This window comes from Ipomoea nil, unplaced genomic scaffold (genome assembly GCF_001879475.1).
Source record: "Ipomoea nil cultivar Tokyo-kokei standard unplaced genomic scaffold, Asagao_1.1 scaffold1562, whole genome shotgun sequence".
In the NCBI taxonomy this organism is placed as follows: domain Eukaryota; kingdom Viridiplantae; phylum Streptophyta; class Magnoliopsida; order Solanales; family Convolvulaceae; genus Ipomoea; species Ipomoea nil.
Genome location: NW_017617990.1, coordinates 725,638 through 748,961, shown reverse-complemented (window position 1 = coordinate 748,961; position 23,324 = coordinate 725,638). Strand labels below are relative to the sequence as shown.

At 37.5% G+C, this 23,324-nt stretch overlaps 2 protein-coding genes across 2 annotated transcripts; both read left to right on the top strand.

The window, feature by feature from the left end:
* The first annotated feature begins 7,521 nt into the window (after positions 1–7,521).
* Positions 7,522–9,158, top strand: LOC109189652 (polygalacturonase-like). The gene is made up of 4 exons (XM_019340266.1): positions 7,522–7,974; positions 8,146–8,435; positions 8,615–8,843; positions 8,934–9,158. The coding sequence occupies exons 1-4, from the start codon at positions 7,522–7,524 to the stop codon at positions 9,156–9,158; spliced, it is 1,197 nt and encodes a 398-aa protein (XP_019195811.1).
* A 2,080-nt stretch (positions 9,159–11,238) lies between these two features.
* LOC109189651 (polygalacturonase-like) lies at positions 11,239–14,961 on the top strand. The gene is made up of 4 exons (XM_019340265.1): positions 11,239–11,694; positions 12,794–13,083; positions 14,418–14,646; positions 14,737–14,961. Exons 1-4 carry the CDS (start codon positions 11,239–11,241, stop codon positions 14,959–14,961), a joined length of 1,200 nt encoding a protein of 399 aa, XP_019195810.1.
* The last annotated feature ends 8,363 nt before the right edge of the window (positions 14,962–23,324 follow it).

The following is a 23,324-nucleotide window of genomic DNA, read 5'->3' as shown; positions in this document are numbered from 1 at the left end:
CTTTAAAAAAAAATTCAGGATCGATTCCCAGCAACAACATATGAACTAAAATTTCAGAATCGATGAACTAAAATTCTAGAATCTAATCTATTAACTAAAAATTTCAGAATGAATGAACTAAAATTTCAAAATCTACGAACTAAAATTTCAGAATCGATGAACTACAATTCCAGAATCGATGAACTATAATTCCAAAATCAATGAACTAAAATTCCATAATCTATGAACTAAAATTCCAGAATGAATGAACAATATAATGTTGTTGCTGGGAATCGAACCTGAATTTTTTTTTTAAGGAGAGACGCGCGTTTTTAATAAAACGATGTCGTTTTTGCATCCGTATGCACCATGCATGGTGCATACGGATGCACCGCATAACTACTCAATCTAAGGCCTACACGTGTGAGTTTGAGTTTTTATACCATGGACCGTGGTCCACCTTGCAACCTTGCAAGGTGGACCCTGGTCCTAAATGAAGTATAAATTATGTATTTTTAGAATATAAATTATTTCCAAGTCAAAACACATATGATTATCAAATCCTAATATGTTAATATTGTGTGACTACAATATTTGAAATGAACTTGTGAGTACAAAACAATGTAATCAATTACATATATGTTAACATTGTACGTTCATAGTATACAAATTGTGAATTTTTTAAAAAAGTAAATTGTGAATATTTAGTATGTAAATTGTGATTTGAACTTAGGTCGACAGAATAATTTGCGTGTGAGTTTGCACGGCATTGCGACATCTGCACGGCTAACTTCATTTAATCTAAGCATCTTCTAATGCAATGTTTGATTGATCGAGGATGTTTGCATGGTACGATGTGAGCATATGCTAATGCACGGAACTTGTTAACGTGCTACATAATTAATTGAACAAATTAATTTAATAATATTGATGCATGGGAAAAATTATGAAATTAAAAAATAAAAATAAAATAAAATAATATAGAGATAATTAAGAATGAAGTATAATTGTAGGTTTACGTAGACTACTGACATACATGTTCATTTTTATTATATTATATATACTACAAGTTTGTTTTAATTAGTTAATTATATTTTAATACAATTTTTTATTTTTTGTTGGGTGAATTGTAACTTCATTTTTAGTGCACTATCCGTGACCAAAGAAATGAGATCCTCTTAAATGAAATATAATATTTCAATGTATATTAATTGAAACTTTGATAATAGAAGTCGCATTACCATAAAATATATAAACAAAAGGCAATGAATCAATTGACTTAACATTTAGTAAAGCTCTTTTTTGGAGCGCAAGGAAGCTATGATATCGGCTACCGTGGTGCCGGTAAGGGTTGCGCTGGCCAGTAATTCCATTCCATGTGCCACAGATAATATCCAAACGTACAAGTTAAGTTCTTTAATTTGTACCAACAAATTTCTAGCTAAGTAAAGTTTATAATATTATGTAGTTCTTTATTTTTTTAATCTATCAATATCTAAAAATATCTAAATATATATGATACCAAATACGTAAATAATAAATAAGGGTTTGTTTGGTTCGCACATAAGAATCGGAATCGGAATGAGAATCAAATACTTGGTAATGGTATGATTTTGGGAAAGTATTTTGAATGTTTGGTAGTAGGGTAGAATTGGAATAATTACCAATAATATTGATGCTTGGTTATGTATGATCGTATAATGGGAATAAATGTTTTAATAATACAAAAAAAAAAAAAAATTCAGTGCAATGAATCCTAATATAATGAAATCTAGAGCACCAATATGAACAAAAAAAAATCAAAACAAAAATGTAAAAGCATTAATCCAAACTTAAACATCATATTACCAATAAGATGGAATGATACCTTTTTAAATGAGCGAATGTGATTTTTAATTAATAATTGAAGGGTAATCTATCAAATCTCATAGTTGCGTTTTAAAAAGTTGTCCACCAAATACTAACTATGATTTTGATTTATTCCTAGTGTGTAAACCCATGAACCAAACACACCCTAATTGTACTTTGCAATCCTAAATATATGAGGGATATATAAAATTTACTAAAAGCTATAGTTAGTAGCGAAGTCAAGCTCAATAACTTACAAATATATTAAAAGTTATAGTTAGTAACGAATGCAAGTCAATGTCATGTTTTAATGATAAGATATTGAACTTGACATTTCATGTTATGTCGTAAGGTTCTAACCACTTTTCAGCCTTGGTATATTCTACACACCTTTGCATGTATTGCAAATGACATATCTTCGCCCGCATGGGTAACCCAACTGGTCATAGAGGTGAAACTTTGGAAGAATGACCAGGGGTCGAGTCTCACCAGCAGCAGTGTGGGAGCAACATCTCAAAGTGAGCACCGGATGCTCTGTTGGGATAAAGGAAGAATAATATAGCGAATTTACATCTTCCCAAATGCTCTGTTGGGAGAAAGGAAGAATAATATAGCGACTGCAAATTTAGGGGGGAAATTGTTGAAGTAAAGGAAGAAGTCCTCAATTTTTTATTGAGCTTGGATCATCAGCACAAGACATCAAGCAGCAGGCAGTAGCTTCAGTTTCTCAAAGTCTAATAGTCAAGGGCTATTTTAGTCCTTTCCTTTCTTCAGGCAGTTATAACTGCCACCTTCCTTCTCTTCATTGTATATAAACTCTCGTTCTCTTTCTTTTAATAATACAACACGAATAATCCTTTTTCTCTCCACTTGCTCTAACATGAGAGATCCTACCTCATGTATTCTCTGAGAATTAAGCATTCTCAACATGGTATCAGAGCTTCGCCAGAGCTATGCCGCAGTCATGATGACGGAAAGCCAAAACGGTGAAGGAACTTCAACTGGACAACAAGCAGGAGCTGCTTCAAATCAGAATCCAATGAATCAAAGTGCGATGCAGCGCTCAGATGAGTTTGACGATCCTATGTACCTGCATTTTACAGAAAATCCGAATCTAGCTCTTGTCTCACCACCACTGACTGAGATCAATTATGCTTCATGGAGTAGGTCGATGAAGATTGCGCTTGAAGTCAAAAATAAGTTCGGATTTGTTGATATGGCCTTGAAGATGGAAAGGAAACTTAAGAGCTCTATTAATTTGAAATCCATTGATCTTACTCAAGCAATTGCTATTCAGAATGTTGTGATCCCCAATACAGATGAACAACCAGTTGTGGCTGCTGGAACTTCAAACAATAAGAAGAAGTTTAATGGCAACTCAGGAAGAATGTACCTAATTGTATTTTCTGTGGAAAGATAGGACACACAGATGAAAAATGTTACAAGAAGCATGGTTTTCCCCCTGGTTGGGTTGCAGGTTATAAGACAAAAAACAAACAGACTCAAGAGGCACACCAGTTTAATCCCTCTGTCAGTCAAGTTAGTGATATAGGTTTGTCTGCTGAACAATTCCAGAAACTATTGTCCTTGTTACAAGGTCAGAACCAAGGGAACCAATCTCAAACCAATGCAGCTGTGACAGTCACAAGCAATGGAATGAGATCTGATTTCAGAAGTCCTGTGGAAAACCATAATGAAGGCAGGTTCATTCCTAACTCCATTGCCAATGCTGTTCTAAATTCATCTAGTGTTTGGATTTTAGATTCAGGTGCCACATATCACATTACCTGCTCTTTGGAATATTTTGAATCTTATCATGATGTTCATGGGATTTCTGTTAAGTTACCTAATGGTGACACAGTCAGTGTTACCCATATAGGACATATCATATTAGACATGGGGATAGTATTGCAGAATGTGCTATGCATTCCATCTTTCACTTTCAACATTATATCTGCAAGTAAACTGACTAGACAATTAGATTGTGAGATAGTCATGAGAACTGACTCTTGTACTATTCAGGGGCACCTTGGAATAGTGGATGGTTTTGCTAAGGAAGAGGAGGGGTTATATCTGATTGCTAAGCCTCCTGTCAAGAAAAGGAACACCAACAATACTTCTGATATTCTTTGTAATAGCCTTTCTGTTCAGTTGTGGCACAATAGACTATGTCATTACCCTGTGAATAAGATGAAAATGTTGAAAGAAATAAAGCTTGTTTTTCCTCATAAGCCTCTTCACTTTGTGTGTGATATATGCCACTTTGCCAAGCACAAGAAAAATAGTTTTCCCCTTAGTGTTACTAGATCTGCAAAGGTTTTTGATCTAATACATATGGATGTTTGGGGCCCATTTTCTGTGGCTTCCTTGAAAGGAGAACATTAATTTCTCATTATTGTGGATGATTTCAGTAGGTTCACATGGTTACATCTCATGAATCACAAATCAGAAGTGAAAGGCATATTTCATAACTTCTACAATCATGTTTATACTCAGTTCTCAGTCAAGATTAAAGCAGTGAGAACAGATAATGGGAATGAATTCATGATGAGTACTTACTTCAATGAGAAAGGGATTGTGCATCAAAAATCTTGTGTTTATACACCCCAACAGAATGGTATAGCAGAAAGAAAGCATCAGCACATTATGAACATTGCTAGGGCCCTCAAGTTTCAATCTGGATTATCAGATACTTTCTGGGGTCATTGTGTCCTACATTCATCCTATCTAATTAACAGGCTGCCAACTGAGGTCCTAAATGGTTCAACTCCTTTTAGAATGCTTCTTGGGAGGGATGTGGATTATGGTCAATTCAAATCTTTTGGTTGCCTGTGCTTTGCCTCAACTATCTCACAAGGCAGAAACAAGATGCAACAAAGAGCTAGGAAATGTATATTCTTAGGTTTCCCTGCTGCTGTGAAGGGATACATATTGTATGATCTTGTTAACAAAGTTGTTTTGTCTCAAGGGATGTCAAATTTTATGAAGAAGTTTTTCCATTCAAGGATGGATACTCAGGGACTGAATATGGAACCACCTCAGAGATTTTTAATCTACACTGCCACTTATTCCAATTACTGCTGACACAGAAGTTATTCCAATAGAGACAACAAGGAGACATGTTGATGAAGGGTCACAAGATTGTGTTCATTTTGGTGGACAGCCAGTCAACCACCAGCAAATGACTGAAGAAGATTCAGAGAACCATTCACCATATATTAATGATCAACAGCCACATTCTGGTGATAATTCACCTATCCAACATGAAAATCAGCCTCAGTTGCATGATGAATATGAAGAGCAACCACAACCTAGAAGATCAACTAGATCAAGAAACATACCCCTTTTGCTACATGATTATTTGTGTCAATCTGCCATGACAAGTGACATTGTCAGAACTTCACCACATGCCATAAGAAAGTTTATTTCATGTGACCACTTATCTCCCAACCACAGAATTTGTGCCTCTTTTATCCTCTCTATACATGAGCCACAATCCTACAAAGAGGCTGTCCAACATGAGGAATGGAGGACTGCTATGCAAACTGAAATAGAGGCATTGGTTCATAACAAGACTTGGACTCTGACAGACCTACCAGCAGGAAAATTACCCATTGGTTGTAGGTGGGTTTACAAAGTAAACACAAGGCAGATGGCAGTGTGGAAAGGTATAAAGCAAGATTGGTTGCCAAAGGATACACTCAACAATTAGGGGTGGACTACATTGAGACATTCTCTCCTGTTGCTAGGATGACAACTATCAAAACCTTTTTGGCAGTGGCTGTTGCAAAAGGTTGGGGTATACAGCAGCTTGATATAAACAATGCTTTCTTACATGGAGACTTAGATGAAGAAGTTTATATGGTTCCCCCCTGGTTTTCACACTGACAAGCCTAATCAGGTTTGCAGATTGATGAGATCTTTATATGGATTAAAGCAGGCAAGCAGACAATGGAATGCCAAGTTAACAAAGGCCTTACAAGCTTATGGTTTTTAGCAGTCATCAGCAGATCCATCTCTTTTCACTAAGCAGGCAGGTGTCTCATTCATTGTTTTACTTGTATATGTGGATGACATATTGGTTGCAGGTCCTAATCCCACTCAGATTGATGAATTAAAGGAAATGCTGGAAAAGTCTTTTAAAATCAAAGATCTTGGCCATCTAAACTACTTCTTAGGTATTGAGGCTTTCAGAACTTTAAATGGTCTCAATATCTGTCAAAGAAAGTACACTCTAGAAATACTGGAGGAAAATGGTTTCTTACAAGCTAAGCCTGCCAAGACTCCATTTCCTACAGGGCAGAAGTTAAACAATTTGGAAGGCAGTCCCATCAAACAACCAGAAGTGTTCAGAAGATTGGTTGGGAAACTGCTATATTTAACCAATACCAGGTCTGATATCACTTTTGCTGTCCAACAATTGAGTCAATATGTGGACAAGCCAAGGGATATCCACCTAACTACAGCTCACAGGGTTCTAAGATACCTCAAGTCATCACCTGGAAAAGGTCTCTTTTACTCCTCCAATCCTTACATTAAACTGCAGGGGTTTTCAGATTCAGACTGGGCTACTTGTATTGAAAGCAGAAAATCCATCACAGGTTACTGTATCTACCTTGGGAACTCCCTAATTTCATGGAAAACTAAGAAACAAGCCACTGTTTCTAGATCATCTTCTGAGGCAGAATATAGGGCATTGGCATCAACAACTTGTGAAATACAGTGGCTCCTTTATTTGTTGGCAGATTTGAATGTGGAAGTTCACAGTCCTGTTGCTCTATTTTGTGACAATAACTCTGCCATTGCTATAGGTGAGAATCATATTTTCCATGAACGCACCAAACACATTGATATAAACTGCCATGTGGTGAGGCAGAAAGTGCAAGAAGGTGTGATTAAACTGTTAGCAATTCCATGTCACAGTCAGACAGCAGATGGCTTCACTAAAGCTCTTTCCAAGCCTTTGTTTGATGTGTTTCATGCTAAGCTGGGCCTTCTGGATCTTCATGCTCCACCTTACGGGGGGTGTTGAAGTAAAGGAAGAAGTCATCAATTTTTTATTGAGCTTGGATCATCAGCACAAGACATCAAGCAGCAGGCAGTAACTTCAGTTTCTCAAAGTCTAATAGTCAAGGGCTATTTTAGTCCTTTCCTTTCTTCAGGTAGTTATAATTGCCACCTTCCTTCTCTTCATTGTATATAAACTCTCGTTCTCTTGCTTTCAATAATACAACACGAATAATCCTTTTTCTCTCCACTTGCTCTAACATGAGAGATCCTACCTCATGTATTCTCTGAGAATTAAGCATTCTCAACAGAAATAGCTTTTTAAAATTAGTTTAATTAAGATAGAGAACAATGGAGCAATATAATGCATTAAGAATTAATAAACATAAGTTGACATGACATTACAAAATCCATTTTTCTTTTGATTTCATAAATCATAAACATGTTTGAAGTTGAAGTAAGCGGCGGTGCAAGATGAAGATAACGCTGGCTACTTGTAATGTAATCCGTCTTTCAATCGGTCGTTGTCTTGCATTCCAATCAAGAAGAATGCTCCCTCCGTACACATTCACAGTTATTATCTATGTATGTATAAATATAATTCTACAACTGCGGGACATTATATTTCAAGTTGTAACATTCTACAAATATATTTTACAAAGTTAGTTAATTATGGAACAAAAAAAGATGGTGAGATTTATGGTATTATTGGCTAGTGTTATCGCATTGTTGTTATGTAACATAGGAAATGCAGCATCACAGCCACCAACATCATCGGTATCACACAACGTGGTAAACTTTGGGGCAAAACCCGACGGAAAAACCGAGTCGACTCAGTCGTTCCTGGGCGCATGGGCAGCGGCATGCAGGTCGCTCCGGCCGGCCACAGTTTACGTGCCCAAGGGCCGTTACTTGCTTAAGGCAGTGGTGTTCAACGGGCCATGCAAGAACAGAATCACGGTGCGAATTGACGGCACTCTCGTTGCTCCCACCGATTATCGGGCCTTGGGAAACTCCGGCTACTGGATCTTGTTTAGTAAAGTCGACCGGATTTCCGTCGTCGGCGGCAAGATTGACGCCAAGGGAGCTGGCTTCTGGGCTTGCCGGAAGTCCGGGAAGAGCTGCCCCGTCGGAGCAAGGGTACCAACTCATCCAACTACATACGTACATTAACAACATTTAATATATATATATATATATATATATATATATATATATATATATATATATATATATATATATATATATATATAAAAAATGTTTGTTGGAATATTATTTAATTTGTGATTTGTGATTTGGATGATGGATCAGTCGATGACATTCAAAGGGGCAAATGGGCTGGAGGTGAATGGTTTACAATCTTTGAACAGTCAAACAATGCACCTAGTAATCAACGACTGCAAAAACGTTGTGATTCGCAACGTGAGGATGATAGCCCCAGATGAGAGTCCCAACACCGACGGCATCCACGTCCAGGAATCCACCGGAATCACCATCACCTCTAGTATTTTGAAGACTGGCGATGACTGCGTATCAATCGGTCCAGGTACAAAAAACATGTTCATGGATCGATTACTATGTGGCCCTGGACATGGTATCAGGTAATATTATAATAATAATAATAATATGTATGTGTTACATATATATGTCATGATAGTTTTATAATATTAGAATTAAATGTGTAATTGACGCAATAGTTGATAACTAGTCTTACAATATTATTTAGCGGCAGATCATCAGATATTATTAATCCACATATATGGTATAATTATTATTGCAGTATCGGAAGTCTGGGTCAGGATGCGGTAGAAGACGGTGTGCAAAACGTAACACTAATAAATTCTCTCTTCGTCGGATCCCAAAATGGAATCAGGATAAAATCATGGGCACGACCAAGTACTGGGTTTGTCAACAACATCAATTATCGCAACATTGTTATGAGGTATGTGAACAACCCCATAATCATTGACCAGAACTACTGTCCAGACAACATTGGTTGTCCTAAACAGGTAATTTCTTGTACCTTATACCCGATTAGTGACATAAGCTTGAGACCCTATATTATGTTTATAAATTTGATTCTGGGTTGAAATTGACAGACATCTGGAATAAAGATCAGTGGAGTGACATATAAGAACATACAAGGAACATCTAAGACAAAAGTTGCAATGACATTTGACTGTAGCCCCAGCCAAAAATGCAAAGGGATAAAGTTGCAAGATATAAAGTTGAGGTATTATTTGAACAACCAGAAGGCACAATCCATCTGCAAAAACATTCAGGGAACTACCACTGGAGTCATCTTACCATATAACTGTCTCTGATCACCCTCGATATAGTGTATATATATATATATATATATATATATATATATATATATATATATATATATATATATATATATTCATTTGGGTTTCAAGAATATTATTTATTAAAATTAATATTATCTTTATATGTAAAGTTTTATACTTTAACTATTATATTATCATGAAACTAATAAAGCCTTGTGTATATTATTTGTAATATGAGGCAATTTGTAATTATTGAATTTTAATTATATGAAATTATTTGTGTTTATAAGGTTGTGGAGTACAAAAGTATGACCAATTCAGAGCAACCTCAATAGTAATGGGGAAAGGGGGAGGGAAATGAAAATAAGACAAGGGAAAATAACTGAAAACAAAAAGTTTAAGGGCATCCTTAATAGTGAGAATTTTGGTGTAGCTTTTGATGAAGTTTTTGTATGTGTGATTAGGAAAGAGAAAATAGGAGAAGAGGGAAAATGAAAATGAAAAAGAAATTCAGAAACTGAAAAAAAAAAACCTAAATGGATTTACGTGCCCAGGCACGTGCAGTCCACGCACCTGCCTGGGCGTGAGAGTTGTGCCTCACATGCGTGAGGCACAACTCTCTCTTCAAACAATGAGCCCTCCAAACCTGCAAAATCCCACGTGAAGCACCCACATACTCTCTCTCTCCTCCACCTCACACTTTTCTCCTCAAAACTTGATCCAAAAGCTCCTTTTGGGAATGCTCTAAAGAAAATAGTGTCATTTACTATTTACATGCCCGATGAACGCGGCTGGTCACGAAATGCTTACCACCAGACCTCGTTTATTTGGCCCCACAAAAAACCTTTATTATTGCAACATATCCAATGTTCTCTCTCATATATTCTCTTCCCTCCACTTCACCTAAAAATTCACAAAAAAAAAAAAAAAAACTATTAGATATTTAGGTGTGGTTTTTGAGGAAGTTTTTGCTGAAGTGGAGGAGAGAGAGTTTTGAGTTCTTTTGCAAGCACATGATTTTTCATCAGTACAGTAGTGGGCCCCACCAAATATGAAAAGGAAGCTGTTGTTCGTGTGTAGCACACAACAAGCGCTTAGTCGTGGCGCGGGGCGCGTAGATTTTTTTTTCCCTTGACAGTTGTTGTTGTTGTTTTTTTTTTTTGTTTTTTTTTTTTTAAATTTTTGGAATAAGGGTCAAATAAGCCCTCAAACTATACTGGTTGGTGCAATTAGGCCCTTCAACTTCAAAAAACTACAATTATAACCTCAAACTTATAAAAAAGTGCAATTAGCACTATTTGGAGGTTGCCTTCAAGTTAAAGGTCAACTACTTGATGATTGAATTTTTTCAAGCTGATTTGACGAGTTGATGTGGCTTCCGCATAAAAAATAATATATTATATTAAATTTAATTTTTTATTAATAATAATAATTATTATAACATATTAATATTAAATTTAACATAATATATTATATTAAATTATTATTATTATTATTATTATTATTATTATTATTATTATTATTATTATTATTATTATTATTATTATTATTATTAGATGTACTATATATATAAGGGTTATATATGGGGTGGGGTGGGGGGAGAGGAGGAGGGAAGCTCCCTCCACTCTGCCTGTCAATATGTACAATAATTACCATCTTAATAAGGGAAATTTAGGGAGGAAATAGCATTTTAAAATTAGTTTAAGATAGAGTACATACAATGGAGCAATATAATGCATTAATAATTAATAAACATAAGTTGACATGACATTACAACATCGTATCCAATAATAAACTTAAGAAGGAAAATTCATTTTTCTTTTCATTTAATCATAACCATGTTCGAAGTTGAAGTAAGCGGCGGTGTAATATCAAGGCTGGCTACTTGTAATGTAATTTCAATCGGTCGTTGTCTTGCATTCCAATCAAGAAGAATGCTCCCCCCGTACACATTGACAGTTACCTATGCATGTATGTATCTATAATTCCACAACGTAACTGCATGCATGCCGTTATATTCATAGTTGTAACACCAATTCAAATATATTTTACAAAGTTCGTTGAAGAAAAAAATATTTTAAGGAACAAAGAAAGAAAGAAAAAAAAAGATAAGATGGTGAGATTTATGGTATTATTGGCTTCTGTTATTGCATTGTTGTTATGTAACATAGGATATGCAGCGTCACATCCACCAACATCATCGGTATCATACAACGTGGTAAACTTTGGGGCAAAACCCGACGGAAAAACCGAGTCGACTCAGGCGTTTCTGCGCGCTTGGGCGTCGGCATGCAGGTCACTCCGGCCGGCAACAGTTTACGTGCCCAAGGGCAATTACTTGCTTAAGGCAGTGGTGTTCAACGGGCCATGCAAGAACAGAATCACGGTGCGAATCGACGGCACGCTCGTTGCTCCTACCGATTATTGGGCCTTGGGAAACTCCGGCTACTGGATCTTGTTTAGTAAAGTCGACAGGATTTCGGTCATCGGCGGCAAGATTGACGCCAAGGGAGCTGGCTTCTGGGCTTGCCGGAATTCCCGCAAGAATTGCCCCGTCGTCGGAGCAAGGGTACCAACTCATCCAACTACGTACATTAATTATCTTCCTACGTTACTACTCCGTAATTAAATAATATAGAGTCCGCGCCTTTGGCTAGTTATATAAAAAAAAAACATCATCAATGATAGGAAATGCATAACAAAAAAATGCAAAAATTAGGTACGCATCATCAAAAACGTACTATTAGGTATGAATAAAAGCACCGTCCGAGAGTTATATGGTGCATTTTTTGGGTGTAGAGTGCATTTTTTTTTTTGTGTATTTTTACATTTCAGTGTTGTGCATTTTCCTAACATTATTGGTGTCTTTTGTTAACACTATTGGTGCATATTTCAAGCGGCCGCATGGCTGCATTTGGGTAGACTTCTATATATATATATATATATATATATATATATATATATATATATATATATATATATATATATATATATATATATATATATATATATATATATATATATATAAAAGAGACAAAGAAAGTTAGGCCTATTATTGGTAAAAAAAAATGACCGTCAAATTATTAAATTAAATGAATGATTCAGATGGTTCATATTTTAATTTTTCCTTGAGATTTTCTAATTTATCCTTAATTATATAATTATTCGTTAACTTTTGCATTAAATATTATCTTCACTGTTAATTCACCGTTAACTCTAACCCACAAATCCTTATAGAATTATATAACTACACCGTTAGCACAAATGTGGCCGCGCCTTAACCTATAGTCGGTGCGGCCGCTTAAAAAAAGCACCAATAGTGTTAGGGAAATGCATAACAACGAAATGCACAAATACACCACAAAACGCAAAACACATCCAAAAAATGCACCATACCTCCCCATACCTAATTGTGCATTTCCGAACACTATGTGGTTCGTTTATGCATACCTAATGGTGTATTTTTTGTGATGTCTACCCAATTATGCGTTGTTTGGTGTATTTGTACAATTTTTTGTTGTGTGTTTACTGTTTACTAACAGTATTGGTGCATATTTACATAACTATTGGTGCGACTGCACCTGAACAAAGTTATATATATATATGTGTATGTATGTAAAATTATTGTTTGTGATATTATTTAATTTGTGGTTTGGATGATGGATCAGTCGATGACATTCAAAAGGGTAAATGGCCTGGAGGTGAATGGTTTACAATCCTTGAACAGTCAGACAATGCACCTAGTAATCAACCACTGCAAAAACGTTGTAATTCGCAACGTGAGGATAATAGCCCCAGATAAGAGTCCCAACACCGACGGCATCCACGTCCAGCACTCCACCGGGATCACCATCACCTCTAGTAGTTTGAAGACTGGCGACGACTGCGTATCAATCGGTCCAGGTACAACAAACATGTTCATGGATCGATTAGTATGTGGCCCTGGACATGGTATCAGGTAATAATATATATTATAATAATACTATGTATGTGTTATATATATAGAGTTAATACCCAAAATTGTCCTCAATTATAGTGGTTTTTCTCAATTTTGTCCTAAACGACTTTGGTGTCATAAAATAGTCCCAGACTTTTATGTTATCGCTCAATATTGTCCTCCGTTTGTTAATTCATTAAAAGAGTGTTAAGTATAGGGATAATATAGTCATTTTATATTTAAGTCTTCTCTTGTCCCCTCCCTCTACAGAGAGCCTCATTGTTGTTCATTCTTACGTTGTTGTTGTCGTTGTCGATGACGATGACGAAACCAGGGACTTTGGTTATGGGTCGTCGGAGTTTACTATTCTCAGGACTTTCATTTTTATTTTTATTTTTGTTGCGGGCTGCTAACTCAACAGAAAGGAAAATCCTTGATTGACCAAAAATTACAAGAAACATCTAAGACATCAAAAGTTCAAAACCTTCGGACAAAAATATATCAAGGAGAATCCAAATTAAATTTACAACGAATGAATAGAATCGTATTTGTCACTTGATCAAAGTGAGAAAATTACTGCTTAAAATGAAAGGAGGAGGGGCAGAAGAACTGTATTTTGGGGAAGAAGGGAGTGAAGAAGTTATTCTGCAGTGGGCGCAAATTTTAGGGAGAAACCTATGTCGTTTTTCCTATTTCTTCGTCTCTTCAGCATATCCAGTTCTTGCTGCAGTTGTGTTTGCCGCACAGCTGCATCTCTTTCCTCTCTAGTGTGCTACACCATCTGATTAGAATTTGCACCATCGGCCTACACTCATTCGGAGATGACGACGACTGGGAAAAATAATCACAGCCGACGCCGCCGCCGACCGGGAGGAGAGTGAGAGTGGCTCTTAGGTTCTCCAGCCATTCCAATTTCCAAGCAAGTCGCTGTGCTGCGAAACACAATCACCATGTAATGCCGGCTGCCGTGGAGTAAAGGAAGGAGACCAAGAGAACACCTTAAATGACCATATTATCCCTATATTTAACACCCTTTTGACGGATTAACTAACGGAGGACAATATTGAGCAATGACACAAAAGTCTGGGACTATTTTATGACACCAAAGTCATTTAGGACAAAATTGAGAAAAACCACTATAGTCGAGGACAATTTTGGGTATTAACTCATAATACTATATATATATATATATATATATATATATATATATATATATATATATATATATATATATATATATATATATATATATATATATATATGTGACGATAATTTTAAAATATTAGAATTAAATGTGCAACTGAAGCAATAATCTGTAATTAACTAGTGTTATATATATGGTATAATTATTGCAGTATCGGAAGTTTGGGTCGGTTTGCAGTAGAAGTCGGTGTGCAAAACGTAACACTGATAAACTCTCTCTTCGTCGGATCCCAAAATGGAATCAGGATAAAATCATGGGCACGACCAAGTACTGGGTTTGTCAAGAACATCAACTATCGCAACATTGTTATGAAGCATGTGAAAAACCCCATAATCATCGACCAGAACTACTGTCCAAATAACATTGGTTGTCCTAAACAGGTAAATTTCTTATACCTTATATCGATCAATGACATAAGCTTGAGACCCTATGTTATGTTTATAAATTTGATTTCGTGGTGGAATTGACAGACATCTGGAATAAAAATCAGTGGAGTGACATATAAGAACATACAAGGAACATCTAAGACAAAAGTTGCAATGACATTTGATTGTAGCCCCAGCCAAAAATGCAGAGGGATAAAGTTGCAAGATATAAAGTTGAAGTATTATTTGAACAATCAGAAGGCACAATCCACCTGCAAAAACATTCAAGGAACTACCACTGGAGTCATCTTACCATATAAATGCCTTTGATCACTCTCGATATATATATATATATATATATATATATATATATATATATTCATTTTGGTTTCAATAATATTATTTATTAAAATTAATATTATCTTTATTATGTAAAGTTTTATATTGTAACTATTATATTATCATAAAACTAATAAAGCCTCGTGTGTTATAATCCATTTGGCTCTTAGCGTTTATCCCGGTGCAACGAATCCAATAACAGCAATGTAAATATGTAAAGAGAGAAAAGAGAAAGAAAAGTAGGCAATAGGTAATGAGAATTTTTATTCATTATATTCCTCTATCTCATCCATATAACCACAACACATATATATAATATACAAATGTAACGGAAGACATAATGTAGTTATTAATCACTATCCATTACATAATATATTTAACACTCTCCTTGGACATTATTTGACCATGATCTTGCCTCATTTAGAAAAAGAAACTTGCAAACTTGTTAGGAAAACCCTGTGGGAAAATACCTAAACAAGTACAAGGTATATGGATAAAATATTTGAATATATTCAAGCCTCATTAGAAACTTCACTAAGGAAAACCACGTCGGAAAAACCTAGTTGAAAACAAGAGTACATAATATTTGTAAAAATCTTATATTGTATTGGTTGCCTCATTAAAAACCTTAACTTAAAGAAAACCCTGTGGGAAAAACTTAGTTAAGCGAAAAAGAGTACAACCATAAGCCTTCAAGACATAATCTTCAAGATTTTGGGGTCCGTCTATTTAAGTATTTATTTGCAACTTTCCCCATTTTCATTACTATATCTTACTCATGTCTCATTAAAAACCACACTAGAAAAACCCAATGGAAAAAATCTTAGTGAGGAAAAGAGTACATGGTATGTATATGATGCAAAAAGTACAATTGTTAGTCTTTTAAGACCCAATCTACAGGATTCGAGTGAATGTACTTCCCGTCTCCCCCTGAAGATAACAATCTTCAAGTTCTACATGGCTTAAAATAAAGTCATTGTTTCAAAATGTGTAGAGAAGGGATGTTGTACAATTTTCATGATGGTTATTGGAGTTTATCATTTTATACTATTATCTTGTGACTCTTATGGAGTATACGTGGTTCGAATATTTATATAACTTGTCTACTATCCTTCAAATATATCCACTTAGCGATGAAGTAATGGACTTCTGGTCCCAAAAAATATCCTCACTATATAGATAGTCTTTTATCTTTTTCGATATATTTGGATGACAATTAACGTACTGAAGGATATATTTAGGACATTTTTCAAGAGGGACTTATAGGTATCCTTCTAGGAAACGATATTTGAGTTTCCTAATCAGAAGAGACCTTCGTCTCCTGCCATAGAGACGAAGAACGGCCGAAGACGGTTTCGTATCCGGCCGTTCTGTTTTTATTTTATTTTATTTTAGTTTAAATTTTTAATTTTTAATTAGTTTTTTGTTTTAAATTATTTTTAAAATCCACAACCTCCATGTCAGCAAAGTATTAGGTAAATAGGTCATTATAGACCTAATTGTATGAATTTGTGTAGTTCAGGGACCTAATTGTACTCTTTTTGAGTTCGATGGCCTGATTGCAACTTGGTGTGCAGTTCAGTGGCCTATTTGACCCTTATTCCAAAAAAAAAAAAAAAAAAAAAAAAAAAAAAAAAAGACATCTTCTCTCTACCTGTTGCATATGGCGATAACGACAACAACGTTGTGCATGTGATCATCCGACAGAAGCCGCCTCGCGATCATTCCGGCAGAAGGCGGAGGTGCGGCGCTCTGGCAGAGGGTCAAGCCGTATGATGGTCAATATTGGGATAAGTCTTCCAGAATGGAGTTCATCCCTCAAATTGGAAAGGTTGCTTCTGGTAAGACAGCTTCTCACTCATGACTCATCTGGTAAATCGTTTGATTCATGCAAATGTGTTGAATAATCCTCTGAGAGTTAGTAGGGGAGTTTTGGTGTCCTCTGCTAGTGGACGTGGTAGTGGAGTTCAACAATCTTGTTCGACACTTGCTAATCAGTCAACAACACTTGGGGACCTCACAAATTTTAATTCTGTTTCTGTTATTAATCGTAGTGTTAATGCCACTTACATTGTGCCTAATCAGAATATGACTCATCAAGTTGGTGGTCATGATAATAATTTTGTTATTATCTCCACTAATAGTATAACTAGTTCAGCCATGGCATCTCGTGGCACTTACATTGGGATTAATGTTGCTTCAAATAATGTCCCTAATGCTAATATATTTGATTAATGCAAGTCTTGTTAATTGTAGTCTTGTGGAATTGGAGTCATGTATATTCATAGAAACTCCATGATTAATAATTGGTACATTTTATTTTGATTGTAATGTTTGTCGTAATAACAATCTATGATAGTTTGATTATCCTTGTCAAACCTGTGAGAGGCAATATTGGCAATTACCATGTAACGACCCTGCAAGGTTGTACCAATGGTGATGAGAAAGGTCAGAATGGAAGAGAAGCAACAAGTGAGAAGATGAAGACTGTTATTGATAAAGGCTGAAAGTCGAGGGGCCAAAACGACGCCGTGGGAAGGGCAGTTGAAAGATCCGTTGCAACTTAAACCATACGACGTCGTTTGCAAGTAGCCGTTGGGGTGGTTGGAAGTAGCCGTCAGACGACGCCGTTTGATGCGTCTGTTACCTCTTTTGCCGAACAAGCTCCTGGAATGAAGGGGATGGTTTTGCCAGCTATTTTAATTCAATTTAGCTTTATTTTCTGCTTTTACTTAGCCTTAAAAGGCAGTGTAGACGGTTAAGAGGTTTTTTTTTTTTGCGATGAATACAACTCTATTTTCTCTTATTTCTCCTTCCACTTCTCCTCTTTAACCTAATTTCTTCATTCCTAAACCCTAGTTCGTGATCAAACTCCCAAGTGCACTACATTTGGTATCAGAGCCCTCGATGGAGGACCGTATGCGGAAGCTGAAGCTACTGTGATTGAGCTCAACAGCAAAATTGACAATCTGATTCAAGCAACACAGGATTCAGTCACTGAGCTGAGCACACAGATGAATACCCAGTTTGGATCTCTTAGAGAAGAATTGCTCAATCTGCTGAGATTGAACCGACCTGCTCCTCCCGTCATGGGGCATTCGCTTGGGCAATCATCAGTCCAAGGGTAGGCAGACCAGACAAAGCACCAATGCAGGAGCCTGAGCTGGAAGAACTAGAACCTAACATAGTGGCTCCTAGCGGGCTGCAAGCAGATTGGATCCCTAGGAGAAGGGTGTTGGATGGTCTCAGGCAAGGGGCAGCAGGGCAGAATCCAGACATCTTCCCCAGGTTTAAGAGTGAGTTTCCACCCTTAGATTATGCTAATCCTAGGTAGTGGATGCTCAGATGTGAGAAATTCTTTGTGCTATTTCATATTCCTAGATATGATGTGATAAATCTGTTGTATGTTCATTTGAGTGGAAATGTTGGACTGTGGTTTGAAGGGTATATCCATGGGTTGAGAGAAGGATTTCAGTGGGCAATCTTTGCAGAGGCTGTGTGTAATAGATTTGGGGATAGTGGAGTATCACTCATGGAGGATTTTGCTGCTTTTAAGCAATGGACTAGAGTGGATGAATATACTGATGGTTATGAAGGATTCAAAAGCCTTTTGTTGCAAGCACATCCAGGTCTCACTAAGAACTACTTCCTGGAAAATTATATTGCTAGGCTTAAGCAGAATTTGAGATGTTTTGTCAGGACTGCCAAGCCAAGCAGTTTAGAAGATGCCATTTGGCTAGCCAGACAGTATGAGAAGGGGTTGAAAGGGAGTGATGGGCCCAAGACTTCTAGTTGGAACTCCAAACCTGCACAAACCACCAAAACATATAGCTCAAATTCCAATCAACCCTATACCCAGAACCCAAACCTCAGCCAAAAACCAGCCTTGTCTACCCAAACCACTGCATCCAGAACACCAGAGATCACCCAATTTAAGAACCAACTAAGAGAACAGAAGAGGTGCTTCAAGTGCATTAACCCTTGGCAACCTGGGCATAAATGTAGTGGTCCTACCTTTAATATCATAGAGGACCATGAGAGTAATGAATTGTCTGACTTACTGGAAGCAGAAGAGGATAAGTCAATTCTAGAAGAAGCAGAAGTATCATTGTGTGTTGTAGTTGGAGGGGAAGGTCTAAATACTATTAAGCTGTTGTGGTGTATCCAGAAACAGCCTATTGTCATATTAGTAGACAGTGAGAGTACCCATAGTGTTAGTAATGTAATTATTGTGTACATCTTTATATTGTATAGTTGTATTTCTAGTGGTTGAGGTTTAGTCTAACTCTCTAGCCTACAGGATAGGATAGTATTGTGTGAACTCTCACATAGGTTAATTTCTCTCTCTCTGTAACTCGTTCGATTGAATCAGATTACTATTATCTCATCTGGTATCAGTTGCGATAGGTTATCCCATTTTTGTTCAATTTCTCCCGATAATTAAGATGTCGACCAATTCCTCCGAGCGAACAATCACCACTGTCCCTGTCGGTGTTCCGCCGTCGAACAACACCCTCACAGCGGCGCATCACTTTGTGACTGTTATCTCATCCATAGTTTCCTTGATCCACAGCTGCTTGATCGTATGAGAAGACAACTTGAAAAGACCAAACCCTTGGAAGTGACAGTGGCTAATGGTGATAAGATGATTAGTGATTTAGTCTGTCACAATTTGAGCTGGCAGATACAACAAGAATGTTTTACCAAGGATTTCAGATTATAGAGGCTTGGGGGTTGTGACATGGTGCTTGGTATGGATTGGGTGGATCTATTTGCCCCCATTCAATAACATATAAGGCCCCCAGGAATTTCCTTCCACAAGGATGGCAGAAAAGTTTTCTTAAAAGGATTAACTAAGAAGGTGATATTGAAAGCTGCTACAGACAAGTAACTTAAGAAGTGGCACAAAGAAGGTGTGCAGGGGTTCCTTGTGCAATGTTGCACTGTGGCAAACTCTCCCTTACAAACCCACTCCCTTCCAGGAATTCCTGAACCAGAACCAAAGTTTCCCGAGCTGTCCAGTTTACTCTCAGAATTCCAAGACCTGTTCCAAGAGCCAAAAACCCTACCACCTAAAAGAGCCTTAGACCATGCTATTACCCTTATACCTAGAGCTAAACCCGATAATGTGGGGCCTCATCAAAAGAATACAATTGAGAAGATGGTTGATGAAATGTTGGCTGCTGGGGTGGTTACCCCTTATTCTTCTCGCTTTGCATCCCCAGTCCTACTTGTACCAAAGAAAGACAACACGTGGAGATTTTGTATAGACTACAGAGCACTTAATAACATCACAGTGAAGAACAAGTTTCCTATTCCCCTAGTGGAGGACCTCTTTTCAGAACTGTCTGGGGCTAACTGTTTCTCCAAGCTGGACCTCAGGTCAGGATACCATCAGGTTAGGATGAAGGAAGGGGAGGAATTTAAAACAGCCTTTAGGACTCATCAAGGGCTCTATGAGTTCAAGGTAATGCCATTTGGGCTCACCAATGCATCAGCTACCTTTCAGGCACTAATGAACTCAGTATTCAAACCATTGCTAAGGAAATTTGTTTTGGTCTTCTTTGATGATATACTGGTCTACAGCCCTAGCTGGGAAGTTCACTGGCAGCACCTGAGAGAAGTCCTCTTAACCATGAGGCAACATCAACTATTAGCCAAAATGAGTAAGTGTTCATTTGCACAAACTCAAGTAGAATACTTGGGACACATCATCTCCTAAGAAGGTTTACAGACTGATCCTGCCAAGTTGGAGGTTGTGGCAGCTTGGCCTAAACCTAAAACTGTCAAGTCTTTGAGGGGCTTCCTAGGTCTTACATGCTACTATAGGAGGTTTATAAGAGCTTATGGGGTGCTGAGCAAACCACTGACAGAGATGTTAAAGAAAGATGGATTTAAGTGGGGTCTAGAGTCTGATCAAGCTTTTGAGCAATTGAAGAATGCACTGTGTAATTCCACAGTTCTGGCATTGCCTAACTTTCAAAAAGACTTTATAGTGGAAGCTGATGCAAGCCATAAGGGGATGGGTGCTGTGTTAGTTCAGGAGGGAAAACCTATAGCTTTTTTTTTTTTCAGCAAGGCTTTTGGGGAGAAACACCTTAGATTGTCCATCTATGAAAAGGAATACCTTTAAATTATAAATGTTGTGGATAGATGGATGCCCTACCTTCTAGGAAGACACTTCACTATCAAAACTGACCACCATAGTCTTCAATTTCTCCTGGAACAAAAGATTACTACTGCCTTACAACAGAAGGGATTATCTAAGCTTCAAGGGCTGGACTACTCCATCCAGTACAAGAATGGGGCAGGTAATCAAGTTGCTGATGCATTATCCAGGAGGGACTCTAACGAGGGTCCAACTATGAACTCAATCTCAGTGGTACAACCCCAGTGGTTAGAAGAGGTGCTTAACAGTTATAAAGGGGATACTTGGGCTTCTACAAATCTGACTACTGCCCTAATTGAACCTACAGACACTATCATTACTGTCACTTGAGGACTCTTAAGGTACAAGGGCAGACTTTACATTGGTTCCAATGGTACTTTGAGGAAGGAATTGATGTTGAAACTCCATGAATTTGCCATTGGAGGACACTCAGGTCAAATAGGTACATATGAAAGGATGAAAGCACTCTTCTTTTGGAAAGGGCTAAAACGAGATGTGACAGAGTTGGTTAAGACATGTGACACTTGCCAAAGGTGCAAGCATGAGAATGTGGTAAGTCCTAGGCTTCTACAGCCATTAAACATCCCAAAAGAAGCTTGACAAAGCATTTCTATGGATTTCATATAGGGATTGCCAATGTCCAAGCAGAAAAATGTTATCTTGGTGATAATTGATAGATTGACAAAATATACACACTTCATTGCAGTAGCTCATCCTTACACTGCTGAAGTTATAACTACCTCTTTATAGAGAATATATACAGATTACATAGGCTTCCTAGAAGCATTATATCTGACAGAGATAAAGTGTTCACCAGCAGGTTTTGGCAGGCTCTATTTAAAAATATGCAGGTTCAATTAAATCTTTCCACAACTTATCATCCTCAAACTGATGGCTAGACAGAGAGGGTTAACCAATGTTTGGAGAGTTACATGCGATGCATGGCTTTTCAAAAGCCTACTAGCTGGGGAAAGTGGCTTCACCTGGCAGAATGGTGGTATAACACCAACTACCATCCTGCTTTGAAATATACCCCATTCCAGGCTCTCTATGGGTATTCCCCTCCAATTTTGGGATACAATGCACCCCACAAAGATGATGAGTCCAGTTGGTTGACTGAGAGGAATGTTGTGCTAGCTACTCTCAAGGAGAACTTAAAAGAGGCTCAAAATAGGATGAAAGTTCAAGCAGACAAAGGGAGGAGTGAAAGAACCCTCATGGTGGGGGATTGGGTTTACCTAAAAGTGCAGCCCTACAGACAAGTCTCTTTGGCAGTTAGAAGCAATCTCAAATTGGCCTCTAAGTATTATGGGCCTTACAAGGTAATTGAGAAGGTAGGAACAGTAGCATATAAGCTGTAATTACCTTCAGGTGCACAGCTACACCCAATGTTTCATGTCTCACAGTTAAAGAAGAAGGTTGGGAAAGGTGCAATAGTGCAATTTGACCCACCAATACTAGGGAAATAAAGGCAACTGTTGACTGAGCCTGTTGCAGTATTGGGAAAGAGATTGGTTGAAAGGAACAATCAGGTTGTTACACAACTCCTTATACAGTGGGCAAATCTCCTGAATCTGCTGCTACTTGGGAGGATTATTACCACTTCAAGAGTCAATTTCCTTCTTTTGATCCTTGGGGACAAGGATCGTCTGGTGGAGGATGTGTTGTAACGACCCTGCAAGGTTGTACCAATGGTGATGAGAAAGGTCAGAATGGAAGAGAAGCAGCAAGTGAGAAGATGAAGACTGTTATTGATAAAGGCTGAAAGTCGAGGGGCCAAAACGACGCCATGGGAAGGGCAGTTGAAAGAGCCGTTGCAACTTAAACCATACGACCACTACAAGAAAAATCGCGATTCGCGACGGAATTTTTCCGTCGCGAAAACGCTAAATTCCGTCAGAAATCACGTTTTGAGACGGAATTTTTCATTTTCGCGACGGAATCCATTCCGTAGTCTCAAGGCTTGTCGTATTTCAATTCGTGACGGAAATAATCTGTCGCGAGCGATGGCGACGGAAAATGGTGACGGAATTCTTCGTCGTGAAGTTGGCGACGAAAGTCATTCCGTCACGAGTCCGTCGCGATTTTGGCAACGGAAATGTTTCTTTCTGTCGCCATTGCGTGAAAAAATATTCCGTCGCAAAACTCATATTCCATTGCATATCTCTGTCGTGAAATATAACAA